The following is a 14,431-nucleotide window of genomic DNA, read 5'->3' as shown; positions in this document are numbered from 1 at the left end:
AAGTGTCAGGTCTGGTTTCTAGTATATCAGTATACCACAAAATTAGTTACTTGTTTTGTTTGGGTGTTTTAAGTACGGAAATAGGTGGTGTATAAGGTATAGCAGTGAAACCAGATCTGAAATTATATTTCGATAATCAGAATGGCATCATATAGTGGAGAAATCAAGCCTGGATTAGTTATGAGTTCAGATCTCTTTATTTTACAGATGGGGCCATTACTTGGTGCAATGATAAAATCTCAGGCTGGCAAGCATGAGATGCAGGTTTGAATCTGAGGGCAGCTTTTTTGTGTGAAAAATTCCTTCAGATCTCTTTATTTTACAGATGGGTCTCTAACTTGAAAGTCAATTGAAATAAGAGCTGTGTAGCGGGAATAAATAGGCAAGAAGAAGAGGTGTTACCTGTGGCAACATCTTTAGGTTGTGGGGTAAGTGACTGGCCTTTGATATATTTGGGTTTCCCTCTAGGGGTAATCCTAGGTTTGAGAGTTTTTGGGACCCAGTTTTGGAAAGAATCACAAAGAAATTACCAAGTTGGAAGAGAAATTACATCTCACTAGGGGGTAGAATCACTCTAATCAAGTCTACTCTGGCCAACATACCGGTATATTTCTTGTTCACTTTCAAGATCCTTGTTAAGGTAGCAAGTCAAATTGAAAAGCTGATGAGGGATTTCTTTGGGAACCGGGTGAATCAAAGAAGGATCATCTAGTGAAGTGGGAAATTGTCACTGGGAAGCGAGAGGATGGTGGTTTAGGCATTGGTTATATTAGGTTAAGAAACCTAGTCTTGTTAGGAAAGTGGTTATGAAGATTACTCTTAGAGTAGGAGAGCTTGTGGCATTAAGTGGTTGGGAGCATTCGTGGTATGGCAGCAAATGGATGGGATGCTGGCATCGACCCCAGGGCCCCTCATTTATCCCCATGGAAAGCAATAGTTGGAATCCTACCTTCTTTTCAACCTTCATAAGGTATGATGCTTGCTCAGGTAATAAAATTTTGTTTTGGGAAGACAATTGGGTTGGGAATGCTCCTCTTAAGGATAGGTTCCTAGTTATGTATTCTTTATCTTTAAACAAATTGAAGGTTATTTCTTCTTTTCATGTGAATGAGGGTTCTTGGGATTTGGGTTTGAGGAGAGGGTTGAGGGACTCAGAAGTGGCTTTTGAAAATGAGCTGTTCTCTTTGTTGGCTGTTTTTCTAGGCTAGTCTTGCTCAAATAATAGAATATGGTCAGAGTCCTCAGGGATATTTTCTTGCTCTTCGTTTTTCAATGCTTTACTTGGTTCTGTTGTTGTCCCTACCCCTTTCCCTACAAAACAAGTGTGGGATACTCTTGTTCCACCATGGTGATCTCTATATTAAGATCATAACTACAAGCTTTGAAGATCTAAGGTGATCTCTAGGTGTAGATCACGACCAAAGGTCAAAGAATTAATTCAAAGGTTGTAGTGATCTCTAGGTAGGGATGTCAATTTTCCCCATCCCCATTGGGTACACGACCTTCCTGACTAGATGGGGTCGAGGATGGGGAATGAAGTCCCCACCCCACCCCGACCTTGATTATATATATATATGTTTAAAATATTATTTATATTTTTAAAATTTCTTCCATTTTAAGCAAATTTATTTTTCAAAAAATTCTGATAATTAAAAAATTTTGTGGATTTGGGTCCCTACAGGAAATCCACCTCCGTTGGGGATCAGGGATAGAGAACAATTTTTATCCCTGGCGGCGGTGATTGGGGTCGGGGACGGGGATTTATTTCTAAATCAGGGTCAAGGATGGGGAATATGATCCCCACCCCAATCCTGTCTGATTGTCATTCCTATCTTTGGGTGTATATCACACTTAAAGATGAGAACCAAGATTGACAATTAAGAATCCTAAAGATCATCATACAAAATATGTAAAGATTATGATGATGAACGAAAGATTTGAACATCCATCAATATTATGAGTTAAAATGAACAATTTATAAAGAATGTTTAAGATCAGCGGTTCTGATGATCTCTAGCTGTAGATCATCATATAACACTTACCAAGGTTAAAATCAACAATCGACGATTTTAAGAATTATCAAGATAGATGATTAAAATTTAAAGATTCATAAAGCTAATCAAGATCAATAGTTTGATGATCTCTAAGCATAGACCATCATCAACAAAGATTATATAGCATCAAAAATCAAAGATTAAAAGAATTATCATGATGGATACTTAAAGATAAAAAATTTATGAAGATTAATCAAGATCAAAGGTTTTGAGGATCCCCAAATGTGGATCATCATATAGAACTCATAAATATTAACATAAAAAATTGAATTATCAAGATAATGATTCTAATGATCTCCAAGTGTTGATCATCATATAGAACCTGTAAAGATCAATAATCAAATATTTATCAAAATCAAAAGTGGTGTTTATCAAAAAATATTTATCAAAATTGATTGTCAAGATTATTAAGGATTGAAGATCAAAACTACTTGAAATAATTAGGTGGTTTCCATGTCCATGACAAAAGGAAGTACAATTTGTATTCTCCTTGTAGACTAAGCCTTTATAACACATGCATAACTCTTTTAGGGCTTGTTGTTTGTTCAAATGGGCTTTACTGCAGGCCCAATAAGGGAGTGTTCAGTAGTGTGGTATTTTGTATTTCACATGGTTTGGTGTGTTTGGATCTACTAGACTCCATTGTAGTGTGGTTGAAATCACATTGTTGAGTTGTGGGCCGACTTACTAAGGGCATACTTGTACTTGTACACTCTTTATTTTATGAGTATATAATCTAATGAAAGGGGCAGTCATATTAGATTTTTGGCTTCTCCCCATTCTCTTCTATCTCTCTTCTCTTTCTTTCTAGTAGAAACCTTTTCCTCTCTTCTTTCTCTTCTTTCTTTTTACAGATTTTATATCAAAACAGGTTATCAAAACTTTTCTACTTGGTACCAGAGCAAGTTCAAAGATTTCTTGAGCTGCTCCATCATGCAACCCTAGATCAGCCGACTACGTGATGAGGTAAAGGGTTGATCGAAGACTTCAGGTAAGCCCAGTTCATGGATTTTTAGGTGGATTTGCAGTCCCTTGTAGCTGGTCTAGGGTTTAATACCAAAATCAGAAAGAACTAGAGAAAGGGGGAGAGTCCTGATTTAGTAGTACTCTTCAATTTTGACCTAGGAAGTGGCGCTCTAGTTTTCTAGGGTTCCTTGAGTTTTTCTAAAGGGGGCGGTTCAAGTCCCAACTTTTTTGGAGGCCTTTGGAGGGAGCGACAACCTCTTCTCTCTCTTCTCCTGTTCCTATGGAAAAAATGAATGTTTGGAGGGATGGGCTTCTAGGGTACTAGAAAGGTGTTTGAGGTTTTTTGAAGGAGATAAATACCTATCTTTTCATCTCAAATTGATTTCCTAATCCTTTTCGGGAGTTATGGAGGGTTGTGGAGTTGGAAACAAACTTGGAAGTGAAATCGGACAAGGGAGAATTGGTGCTGGAGACCTCTTCGGGGCTAGGACCATCACTACATGAGAACTACATGGTGATGACTTGGCTGTGCAATTCCATGCTACCCCATATAAGTAAAAACTTTTTATGGGCTAACACAGCTAAGGAGATTTGGGATGGAGTTGCAGAAACTTATTCACAGAATGAGAATGTTGCTAGAGCCTACCAGTTGAGAAACCAGGTGATTGCTACCAGGCAGGGAGATAAATCTGTTGCTATTTATTTTTCAGTTCTTAAAACCTTATGGTAGGAAATAAGATCATTTGGAGACTGTGGTTCGGGAAAGTAGCAAAGATGCAACAACTTATTAGAAGCTGGTAGAGAAGAATAGGGTTTTTGAGTTTCTAGCTGGACTTAACCCTGAGTATGACATTGCACGGCAGCATATTCTTTCTAGAGATGGTGTAACTCTCTCTTAGGCATATGCCTTTGTGTCTAGAGAGGAGAGTAGGAGGAATGTGATGATGAGAAATCCAAGTCTTGAGTAGTCAACTATGGTTAGCACAGTGAAGCCTAAGCTCAGTGGAGACAAGGGTGGAATGAACCTAGGAAGGAGGACAAGAAGGATCTGATCTATGACTATTGTAAAAAGTCTAAACATACCAGAGATACCTCCTGGAAGCTTTACCCACACCTTGTGCTAAGCTGACTTGGAAACAAGAAGGGAAATGTAAATATGGCAGTGACTGGTGACTTATCAACACCACCTACTACAACTTCCCTAGAGTTTGTTGTAGTAGCTACAGTGAGGGCCGACTTGGAGAGATATGGGCATTTTTGAATTAGAGGGATACAATCAGTTCCAACCCATTATCAAGTAGACATCAAGGTACAGATGGATCAAGAGGTAGCCATTCTACTTCGTTTGCACATACAGGTAGTTCACATGCCACTGCAAAATATGTTTGCATTACAGGTAAGGAGGGACCTTCTTGGATTATAGACTTAGGAGACTCAAAGCATATGACTAACATTTCCACCATTTTCTCCTCATACCACCTCTACTTTGGAAGAGATAAAGTCTCCACAGTTGATGGATTAGATGTTCCCATTGCTGGGAAAGGGCCTGTCAAGATAACCGACACCGTTACCCTACCCTTTGTCCTTCATGTCCCTAGACTGAGTACTAACCTTTTATTTGTTAGTAGCTTGACAAAGAATTTGAATTGTTTAGTGATTTTTTTTTTCCTGATGGTCATTGTGTTCTGCAGGATGTAGAATCAAAGAGGGCGATTGGGAGCGGTCGTGAGGTGAATGGAATCTATCTTCTTGATGCGCTTCCTAGTCATAAGAGTCATCATGTCAGCAGGGGTATTGAGTTAGAGCCAGTGGGTCAGCTTATGCTTTGGCATAATCGGTTAGGGCATTTATGTCTTTTGCTTCTTTGTGTTTCTTGTTTCCGAAATTGTTTGAGTTTGTCAGTTTGTCTAGTTTGGAGTGTGAAGGTTGTCAACTTGGAAAGCATTATAGGCATTCCTTTAAAGCAAGTAATAAAGATGTTTTTCTACTTTTGATATTGTTCATGTTGATGTGTGGGGGCCATATCATGTTTCCTCTCTAGGTGGCTATCAGTATTTCCTTCTGTTTGTGGATGATTATTCTCGATATTCTTGGCTATATATGATGAGATCCCGTGATGAGGTACCACCTTTGGTTTGACAGTTTCATCAGATGGTGCTGACGCAGTTTGGGGTATGAGTGAAAGTGTTTAGGTCGGACAATGCCAGGGAATATTTTGAAAAAAAAAACTAGCATCATATCTATTGGAGCATGGAGTAATTCATCAAAGTAGTTGTCCATACACTCCACAACAGAATGGTGTAGTAGAAAGGAAGAACAAACATATTGTGTGTTGGAAAACGTGGGGTTATTGGTTCAGATCTGAAAATAGAATTCCTCTGATATCTTAAAAGGTTTCCAGGTGCTGGCTTGTTGTTTCAAAGACATGGGCATTTGAAAGTTGAAGTGTATACTGATGCAGATTAGGCTGGATCTCTAAATGACAGAAAGTCTACTAGTGGCTATTGCACCTTTATAGGAGGAAACCTTTTTACCTGGAGAAGTAAAAAGCAAAGTGTGGTGGCTAGATCCAGTGCTGAAGCTGAATATCGGGCAATGGCTCATGGAGTGGCTGAAAGTATGTGGATAAAGAATCTGTTGAGTGAGTTGGGTTTTCCAGTGGATAGGCTTATGACCCTATTCTGTGATAACAAAGCAGCCATAAACATTGCTGCTAACCCAGTGCTACATGATAGAACAAAATACATCGAAGTCGACAAGCATTTTATCAGAGAGAAAGTCATCACAGGTGAAATGTGTACTCCCTATGTCAGCTCTGAGGACCTACTTGCAGACATCTTTACAAAAGGACTACACCACTCAAGACATCATGGTCTATGTGACAAGTCGGGCATGATTGATATCTATGCTCCAACTTGAGGGGGAGTGTTAACAGATGTTATTTTATATATGTATAGTACCGCAGAGGTACTATTGTACTTTTCCTTTTCTTTATGTTTAGTTGTTGTCGCCCTAGTATAAATATAACATACTGTGCCGCCTGCAGTATCTTTTTGGGCTCTCAGTCCTCTCGTCTCTCTTCTCCTCTCTCCCTTTTTCTCTTCTTCCTGTACAACACTTTATAAGGCATCTGCCAAGCACACAAGGTGATTAGATTTGAATGTGTCAGCCAGAAAACTTGCAGATTACAGCAAGTACTTGCTTGCTTGATTTCCATCTTTCTACTTCGATTTTCCAGTTCAGTTTTGGTGAAGTCTGCTATAAAAATCACTACCGTTCTCCATATTCCTAGAGAGCAAAGATATATTTGTAGAATCAGGGCTCCAAAGTTTAAAGAAGATGGAGATTAGAAAGGCTCTAGGACCTGATGGTATCTCATTAGAAATTTAGAAATGTATGGATGAGATGAGATTATTATGATTGACTAAGCTACTTATCATGATTATTAAAACAAAAAAGCAAAACCAAGCATCTGTTAAGTGGAGGAAAAGTATAATGGTCCCCATACGTAAAATCAACGGTGATAATTCAATTACAACAATTGTTATGGGATTAATTTCATGAGCCATGTTATAAAACTTTGGTAAATGATGATTCAGCAATGTTTAAGACATGAAATTAGTATATCAGAAAATCAATTAGGAATCATGTTAGAGAGATTTTATCAACTATGGAAGTTATTTTTTCACTTAGGAGATCAATAATCAACCAAAAAGTTAAGGGAACAGAGGAGAAATCTCGACTTGGTATTTATTATTATTATTATTATTTATTTATTTTTATTTTTGAAGCCTCCACTTGGTATTTATTGACTTATAAAAGTATATGATAGGTTTCTTTGAGAAGTTATTTGGAAGGTTTTAGGAAAGAGGGCTTCAAGTACGTTGATGTCAGTAGGGATATTTATGAAGGGACAATAACTAGTTTGAGAACTCAAAGAGGGGAGATGAGAGAAGTTCCAATCACAATGAACTTGTATTGAGGGTCTGCACACAGTCCGTTTTTTTGTGTATTACTTATGGATGAATTAAGTAGGCATTTACAGGAGGAGCTCCAGAGGTGTATATTGTTTGCTGCTGATATAGTATTGATTGATAAGACAATAGATGGGCTCAATGCAGAGCTAGAACAATGAATGAGATGCTTTAGAATCAAAAGCTTCAGGATAAGTCAGACCACGACAGAATATACATAATTCAATTTCATTAAAAAAATATATATATAGTAACAATTGTGGTGCAATTAAAAATGGATATGGCACTGAATAGAATGGAATAGTGGAACAGGGCTCATGTATCTGACCCTATATAGTAGAGACAAGGCTTAGATGGTGGTGGTGGTGCAATTAAGATTGATGATTAGAAGATACCTCAAAGTACCACTTTGGTATCTTTGATGAATCATCCATAATGAGAGAGAAACCAATGTGAGTGCTGCCCATAGAATTAAGGAAAGGTGGTTGAAATGGAGAGGTGCATGAGATATGCTGTTTAAAGCTTTGCAAGACAGTTATAACTTTACTATATGGAGTAGAACATTACGCAATAAAGAAACAATGTGTCTAACAAATGAGCATAGCTGAGAAAAGGATGTTGAAATGAATGAGCAACAAGATTAGAAATGACAGAATTAGAAACGGGCACTCTAGAGAGGACTTACGATGGCTCCATTTAGTGACAAGATCAGGAAAAGTTGACTGAGATGGCTTGGTTATATGTATATACAACCAATGACTGCACAGGTGAGGAGTGACTTGGTGCAAGAAAGAGCAGGAAGACCAAAGAAAAATGTGGTCTAAACTCTAAAGTGATAAGAAATTGTCTTAAAAAAAAAGAAAAGAAATGATAATAGGACTTAAAATTTGACTTGAGTTGACAAAAAGTTTAATTCTTATACACCATTGGAGTGGGGCACCAACATCCCTTGTTCCCATAAACATATTAATTAAAAAAAGGCTAGAATTTTTAATCCTAAAGATTACTAAAAAAATAAACAGATTTGGAGAGAAAAAAAAAAGAAATTGAGGTCTTGACTCTTGATGCAGAGCATAAATTTTTTATGAATTGTAAAGCCAGTCACATCAAGAAATATGTTTAGAATTCAATAAAAACAGAAATATGAACTTTCTAATCTTAGAGATAAAAAAAATATACCTATATATCTGATCTAGCCATATTGCTCTTAAACCATTTACATATCATGTAATGTTGGACTTTGATGGATCCTATTGTATGATACCACAGTTAAGTTGTTTTGATGCCTTTTTGGCACCTGAAAGCAGGGCCCCAAGTGGGATGATGAACTTAGACTTGATTGATTTAAGTCGCATCATCTACAAAAACATATACACCCATGGTGGATGGGAACAATTGCCATTGGCTCATCTCATTTGACTTAAAAGCATTTGAGCTTTGAAGCAATTTAAGTTAAAATATTGGTTGATGGTTAACCATATGTAAATTGTGGTTTGTCACCCTATCTTTCTTTATGTTGGTTAGAAAGGAAGGCATACCGTCATTCATCTTGGTATTTCTTCAGGGTAACTTATCATCATTGACTTTTGATTTTACTGGACTTTGTTTTACAGCATTCAAGGAGAAGATCTTCTGAATCAAGTTCCTCGTCTTCAAGTTCATCATCCGAGTCTTCCAGCAGTGAAGATGAGAGGGAAACCAAGAGATCCAAATCAAGGTCAAAGAGAAGAAAGGAAAGAAAGCACAAGTCGAGAACAAAGCATTCTAGTAGCGATACTGAAGAGAACAACGGCCCTTTGCCACTTTCCAGATTCTTTGGGAGCATGAAGAGCTAATGGGCTCTCAAAGGTTTCTTTGTATCTTATTGATCCCCCTGGCGGTGGATGAGTGGAGTGTTCTTTCTCCGTTCTTATCAAAACGAGCTTGAATTTCTTCCTTGTCAAAAATTTTTCTTTTTTCTTTGGTTAAGATATTTGCTTGCCTTTTTTTTGGTAAAATTTATCTTGTAAGTTAGGATAAAAATGTCTAATAAAAAGAAGTGAAGATCAAAATTCTCAGAATGATACAACTAAGCTTGGGAGATAACTGATAAAGCAATTGCAGTATATAAAACTGCCCTTGGGTTAATATCAAATTATTGTACTTTTGTTTCATTTTTCTTGTTCGTGAACTGTCAGATTTGAAACCAAATGGTTCGCGCTGATATTTGTGGTTTAAGTCATCAGTAGCTTTTTATTGGACGGTTGGTAGCATTGTCTGCATCTCGATTTGGTTTACCAACGTCACAAAATTCAAAACCAATTTCCAAATCCATGATTCTAAAATGCCTATTATAATGCAGCTCAAAATGCTTCTGCATCATGTTACTATTTGTTAGGGTTGGGATGCGTTGAAGGAGTTCGGCTTCAGTCAGGGCAAAGCCCATTCGAGCAGCTTTTAGTGCCTTACATTTGCCCTGATAGAAGTTGATCTTGCGTTGAAGTTTGGCTAGGGTTAGAGTTAAAAAAAAAAACAGGGTAAATTACAAAGACCCCGTACTATGGGTAAGTGATAAATAACCCCTATACTCATTTGCGATAGGCCTCCCTTAACTTTTTATAATTTGACAAATGAATTCGGATTAACTGACCCCAATGGCTGTGGAGTTAATGAAAAGGTTGCACGCCAGTAATAAGATCATGGGCCCCACTCTAAAAGGTGCGGACTCCATGTATTTTATTACTGACGAAGAACCTTATCATTGGTTCCACGCTGAACAGCCATTGTAGTCAGCCAAACAAAGCTCGTGACAAATGCCCTCCCCTGTTAGCATCTTGTCTTGAAAAAGATTCTTATTCAGTTGTTTAGGCCATGTTTGGTTCTATTCTCATTCTTTCTCAATCTTATCTAAGATGAAATTCCAAGATGGAAAAAAACTGAGCAAAAATGGGAAGAATGAGAAAATATTGCTACGAATCAAATGCTTTATTTTTTCAATGGTTGGTCATCTCACTCCTTTTGCTATTGTTGGTACATAGTGCTCGTTGAGTCCGTTAGAGTATAGAGAACAATAAATTGATATCATATGGATGCTTACGATCGCTTTATAGCTCATCTTTCCCCTGTGATGAACTTATAGTACATCGCAGGTTTGCGATAAACACATGGTTTGTTACACGATTGCGATGAACCTACACTTAATGCAAGACCAAGATAGATTCTAGTTAAACCTGCAATGAGTTTTATATGTATCCGGTTTTGCAGTGAACCTTGAATGTGCGTGACTTTGGGAAAAGCACGGTCTTGCAATAAATCCTGGACCGCTAAGGAATCCAGATTCATTAAGAACTGGGCTTAAATATTAATTGCACTTGTAATTGCCACGTTAGTTAAGGTGCGAAAGGCAGTAGCACACGTAGATTATGAGAATCCTCAGGTGAAAGAAAAGTCAACCCTTGAGAGATCTCATAAGAACACGTGGCGAAACCTTAGTAATGCTCCTTAATGGTCGACAACGGATGTAATATTCTCTTTCCTAATAGAAAACAATCACTTTTGGCTCATTCCTTTCGGTACCTCGAGATCCATGCCTATAAATAAAGATCCTCCTCATAACGAAATTCATTCATTCAACCCTATCATTGGATCCCCTACTTAAGTCGTCTCCATCACTCCCCTTATCCTAACCTCTTGGTTGGTTCTCTGCTCCTAGCCTTCATTTGTCCTTCAAGGAGACCATTCCCACGTAACTCGACCACCTCCTACTTACAACTAGCAATGTTTCTTTCTCCATCCATGAAGGTGAAATTTTATATATCTAGGTAAGGCAATCTCCTTTGGATGCAAGAGTGCCACCTAAGTGGTATAGAACAATGATGTCGCATTCCCATTTTTATCGCACATAAGCACTATATAGGTGATTTGATTTTAATGGGCTACACAACTGTGGTAGCTTATCCCCATACTCATAACCCCTAACCTTGGTGGCAGTAGGATTCGTTGTTGAGTCTTTGTTAAAACAAGATGGTGATTGTACCAACTGAGACATTCATTAATTGGATTGTGTATGGAGTGATGGGAAAAATAATGGTTCAAAGTATTGATACATACCATATAATGTCTTGGTTTTCAGGGTCAACAAATGCTAAATACTAAGAATTAGGGCCTTTTAATAGGCTTAAGCATTAAAACCCATCCTTATATATCTCTTTGTTTTTTTATTCTTTTGTAATAATCTATTTGCAAATTTATCAAACTCAAAAGAAAAAGAGTCTCAATGGTTCTGGATATGCAATACTTCCATCTCCAAAGTATTGATACTTTGAACCTTGTGGAAATATCAAAAAGACATTTCCATTATTTCAAGTGTGGTCCCACTTGTTATCCTATGTGAGACATGATTATTATTATGGTAGAAATTAAAGACCAATTATGGTGCATTTTGAATATTTGTTGTTAAATCAAAATTTCAATAAATTTGGTTAAAGACCTCACATGGATTATTTACTTTTCATTGGTTCTATACTTGTTATTAAAGACTAATACTTTAACAATGTTAAAGATTCAACTGTGATATGTTATTTCAAGTTTTTTTGCTTCACCATGCAAATTTTGTTTTGAAATTATAGTAAAGTATTGCACCATGCATTTTGTATCAAAATATCACATTTACTTGATTTTCAATATATGGTGTAAGTTGAAATATTGATATGTAATGATAAAAGCTTGGGCCTTGGAGGTAGCACCTTTCTGATGAAGCAACCACTAGCCAATTAAAGGCTTTAATTAAAGAGGAAACACCTTAAACTATTTCAAAGACCAATTAAAAAAACACTCATCCTCTTTTGCCCGGTTTGTAAAAGGTCTTAATGTTGCTCTCATCATTAACGTCATTCTCTAGCAATGGAAAAGAACCTACAAGTAGTAGTTAAAACTGTTGCTAAAGACCTATAACAACGGTCTTGCTACGGATATAAAACTGTTGCACCTTCCACCATGGCAATAAGTTCTATTGCAAGAAATATCATTTAGTAATGAATATAATCGTGGCCATAGGACAAGGCTATTGCAACGGGCACTGACTATACTATTGCTGAAACATCTATTGCAACGGATATAATTGTAGCTAAAAACTATCAAAACATATTTAGTAGATATGCAGCAATAGCTACATAATGAAAATTGTAGTTATAAATATATTATAGCAATGGTTTTTTCATAGAACCATTGTGAAAAACTATCTCTAGCAATATTGAACAATTGATAGAAACTGTCATTTGTAATGAATTTTGCATTGAACCGTTACTAGAAAATATCTCAAGCACATGTTTTTGTATAAAACTATTGCAAAAATCTATCTCTTGCAACGGTTTTTGTATTGAACTGTTACTAGAAAAATATCTCTAACAACGATTTGGAAGCTATGTCTAGCAATGGGGTATATTTAAAACTCTTGCTAGAAATTATTTTAACCACATATTTTTTCAATATAACTGTTACTAAAAGAATGTTACTAGCAACAGTTTATACCTATATATACATTCTCTTGGTTCTCATGTTATACAACTGGATAATCAAATATACAAGCAAATGTATTTTTTATGAAACATTTAAATTACAAAATGTTATTACAAAATGAGTATACTTGTCATCATTTGTAAAAAATAAATACATAAATATTTTCAACAAGAATACGTGAATAAGGAGTATACATCAACACCATCCCATGAATAATTAAAAAACATGCATCAACACACTCTCCCTCCCTCCTTGAAACGCTTATAGTAGCAAGCTCCAATAATAGACTTAACCATGTTTAGACCAGCCGTTTTGAATGTGTGAACGCTCTAAAATTAAATGGGACATCAAGGGGATAAAAAACAAGACCATCACCCAAGTGAAAGCTAAATGCACCATCTTGATGCGGTGTAGGAAAATTCTTGCTCTTGTTCTTTGCATTTGCATGCATAATTAAACATCTCCTCTTTTTGTAAAATAAAATAAACATCAACCAAAGTTAAACAAATGAAGCAACTAAGAAGTCCATGTTCTTTAGAAAATCAACTATTGAATAAAAGAGGGACCCATCATGGTTTAGTATTTGGCTTGTGGCTTAACACTTTCACTAGCTGCCACGGTCCTAGCCATAGTTTGGATCTATGGCTAATATATTGCTACAAAATCCAACCAAATCATCAAAACATATCCAACAATGGCAAATAAAATGGGATGGTGTAAAATCAGAAAAGGAACATAAATAGAAAGACCGGGTTAAGCAATAAGGCAAATGAATAGGTACATGCACCATGTCTGTTTCTTTTTTTTTCTTATTTAATAAAACATGCAATATGCTTAATTTGGAGTGTTTTAATAAAGCATACAGACATAAATATGTTTTTTTTAGTGTTTTAAATTAGATGCAAGATCCGATGTTACAAGTAATCCAAGGCATTCGGTCAATGTTTTAAAAACCGACTGGGAATTGGAACCACTTTTATGTTCAAGTGCAGCTAAAATCTGTAACTTGTGCAACTCATAACAGTTCAAGTGCTATGTAGTGAGAATGGTTAATAAAACTATACAAAGAAATTTATTTACCACTATTTCTTAGGTTAATCGCAGATAAAAAAGGATAAATACCATACTCCCTAAAGGTGTACAAAGAACTAAAAGCATGAATGGAAATTGGAAAACCTTCATCCCCATTTCAATAATCTATTTACACTGTTATAATATAATGTTTGCAGTGCCATGGAACCTAACTCAGCCATAGAGATAAAATGCTTATCATTAATTCTTCATAATATGAATTAATTAAAAACAAATGACTAAAGGTGCCATAAAAAAATATAGTCAACATAAACCAAGGGTGGCAAATTGATGGGTTGGGTTGAGTAAGGGTTGAATACCATCCCACCCATATTAACCCACCAACCCACCATGACCCATCACTAATCCATGTTAATGGGTCACAACCCACCTTGACCCACCCATATTGACCCACTTGATCCACTTGACCCATCCATATGACCCTTACCCACCCTCACCCATACTAACCTAATAACCTCACTTATAAATACGAAAACAACTCAGGTTAATCCATATACAAAAAAAAAAAAAAACATTTTAAGAAAATCATTTCTCAGGACTATCGCATAGGAAATACGAGTCGGACCAACCCGCATATCCAAAAAGAGCAATTTAAGAGAATCATCTCTCTGGATGCTATCATGTGATGGATGTAGGTCAGGTTGACCAATATATTTGAAAAACAATTTTAAAAGAAACACCTCACTCCCAAGATTGACACACAACAAATACGGGTCGGGTCAATCCAAATACCCGACAAACAATTTTAAGAGAACCCTCGTTCTCGTGCCTAAGACATGACAAATACGGGTTAGGTTAACCTGTATACCTGAAAAATCAAATTTAAGAGAACCGTCTCTATCATGATTG

General features: G+C 36.5%; 1 protein-coding gene across 4 annotated transcripts in view; it reads left to right on the top strand.

The window, feature by feature from the left end:
* Nucleotides 1-9,128, top strand: part of LOC104598214 (stress response protein) — a 46,673-nt gene extending 37,545 nt beyond the window's left edge. For all 4 annotated transcript variants that reach the window (XM_010260137.3, XM_088891316.1, XM_010260138.3 and 1 more), the window contains one exon: nt 8,608-9,128. In XM_010260137.3, coding sequence (XP_010258439.1) covers nt 8,608-8,829 — 222 coding nt within the window. In that variant the 3' untranslated portion in view covers nt 8,830-9,128. The remainder of the gene's footprint in view (nt 1-8,607) is intronic.
* Nucleotides 9,129-14,431: the final 5,303 nt, after the last annotated feature.

This window comes from Nelumbo nucifera, chromosome 7 (genome assembly GCF_055504915.1).
Source record: "Nelumbo nucifera cultivar China Antique chromosome 7, China Antique-T2T, whole genome shotgun sequence".
In the NCBI taxonomy this organism is placed as follows: Eukaryota; Viridiplantae; Streptophyta; class Magnoliopsida; order Proteales; family Nelumbonaceae; genus Nelumbo; species Nelumbo nucifera.
The sequence above is the reverse complement of the archived record's forward strand: the minus strand, read 5'-3'. Positions and strand labels throughout refer to the sequence as shown.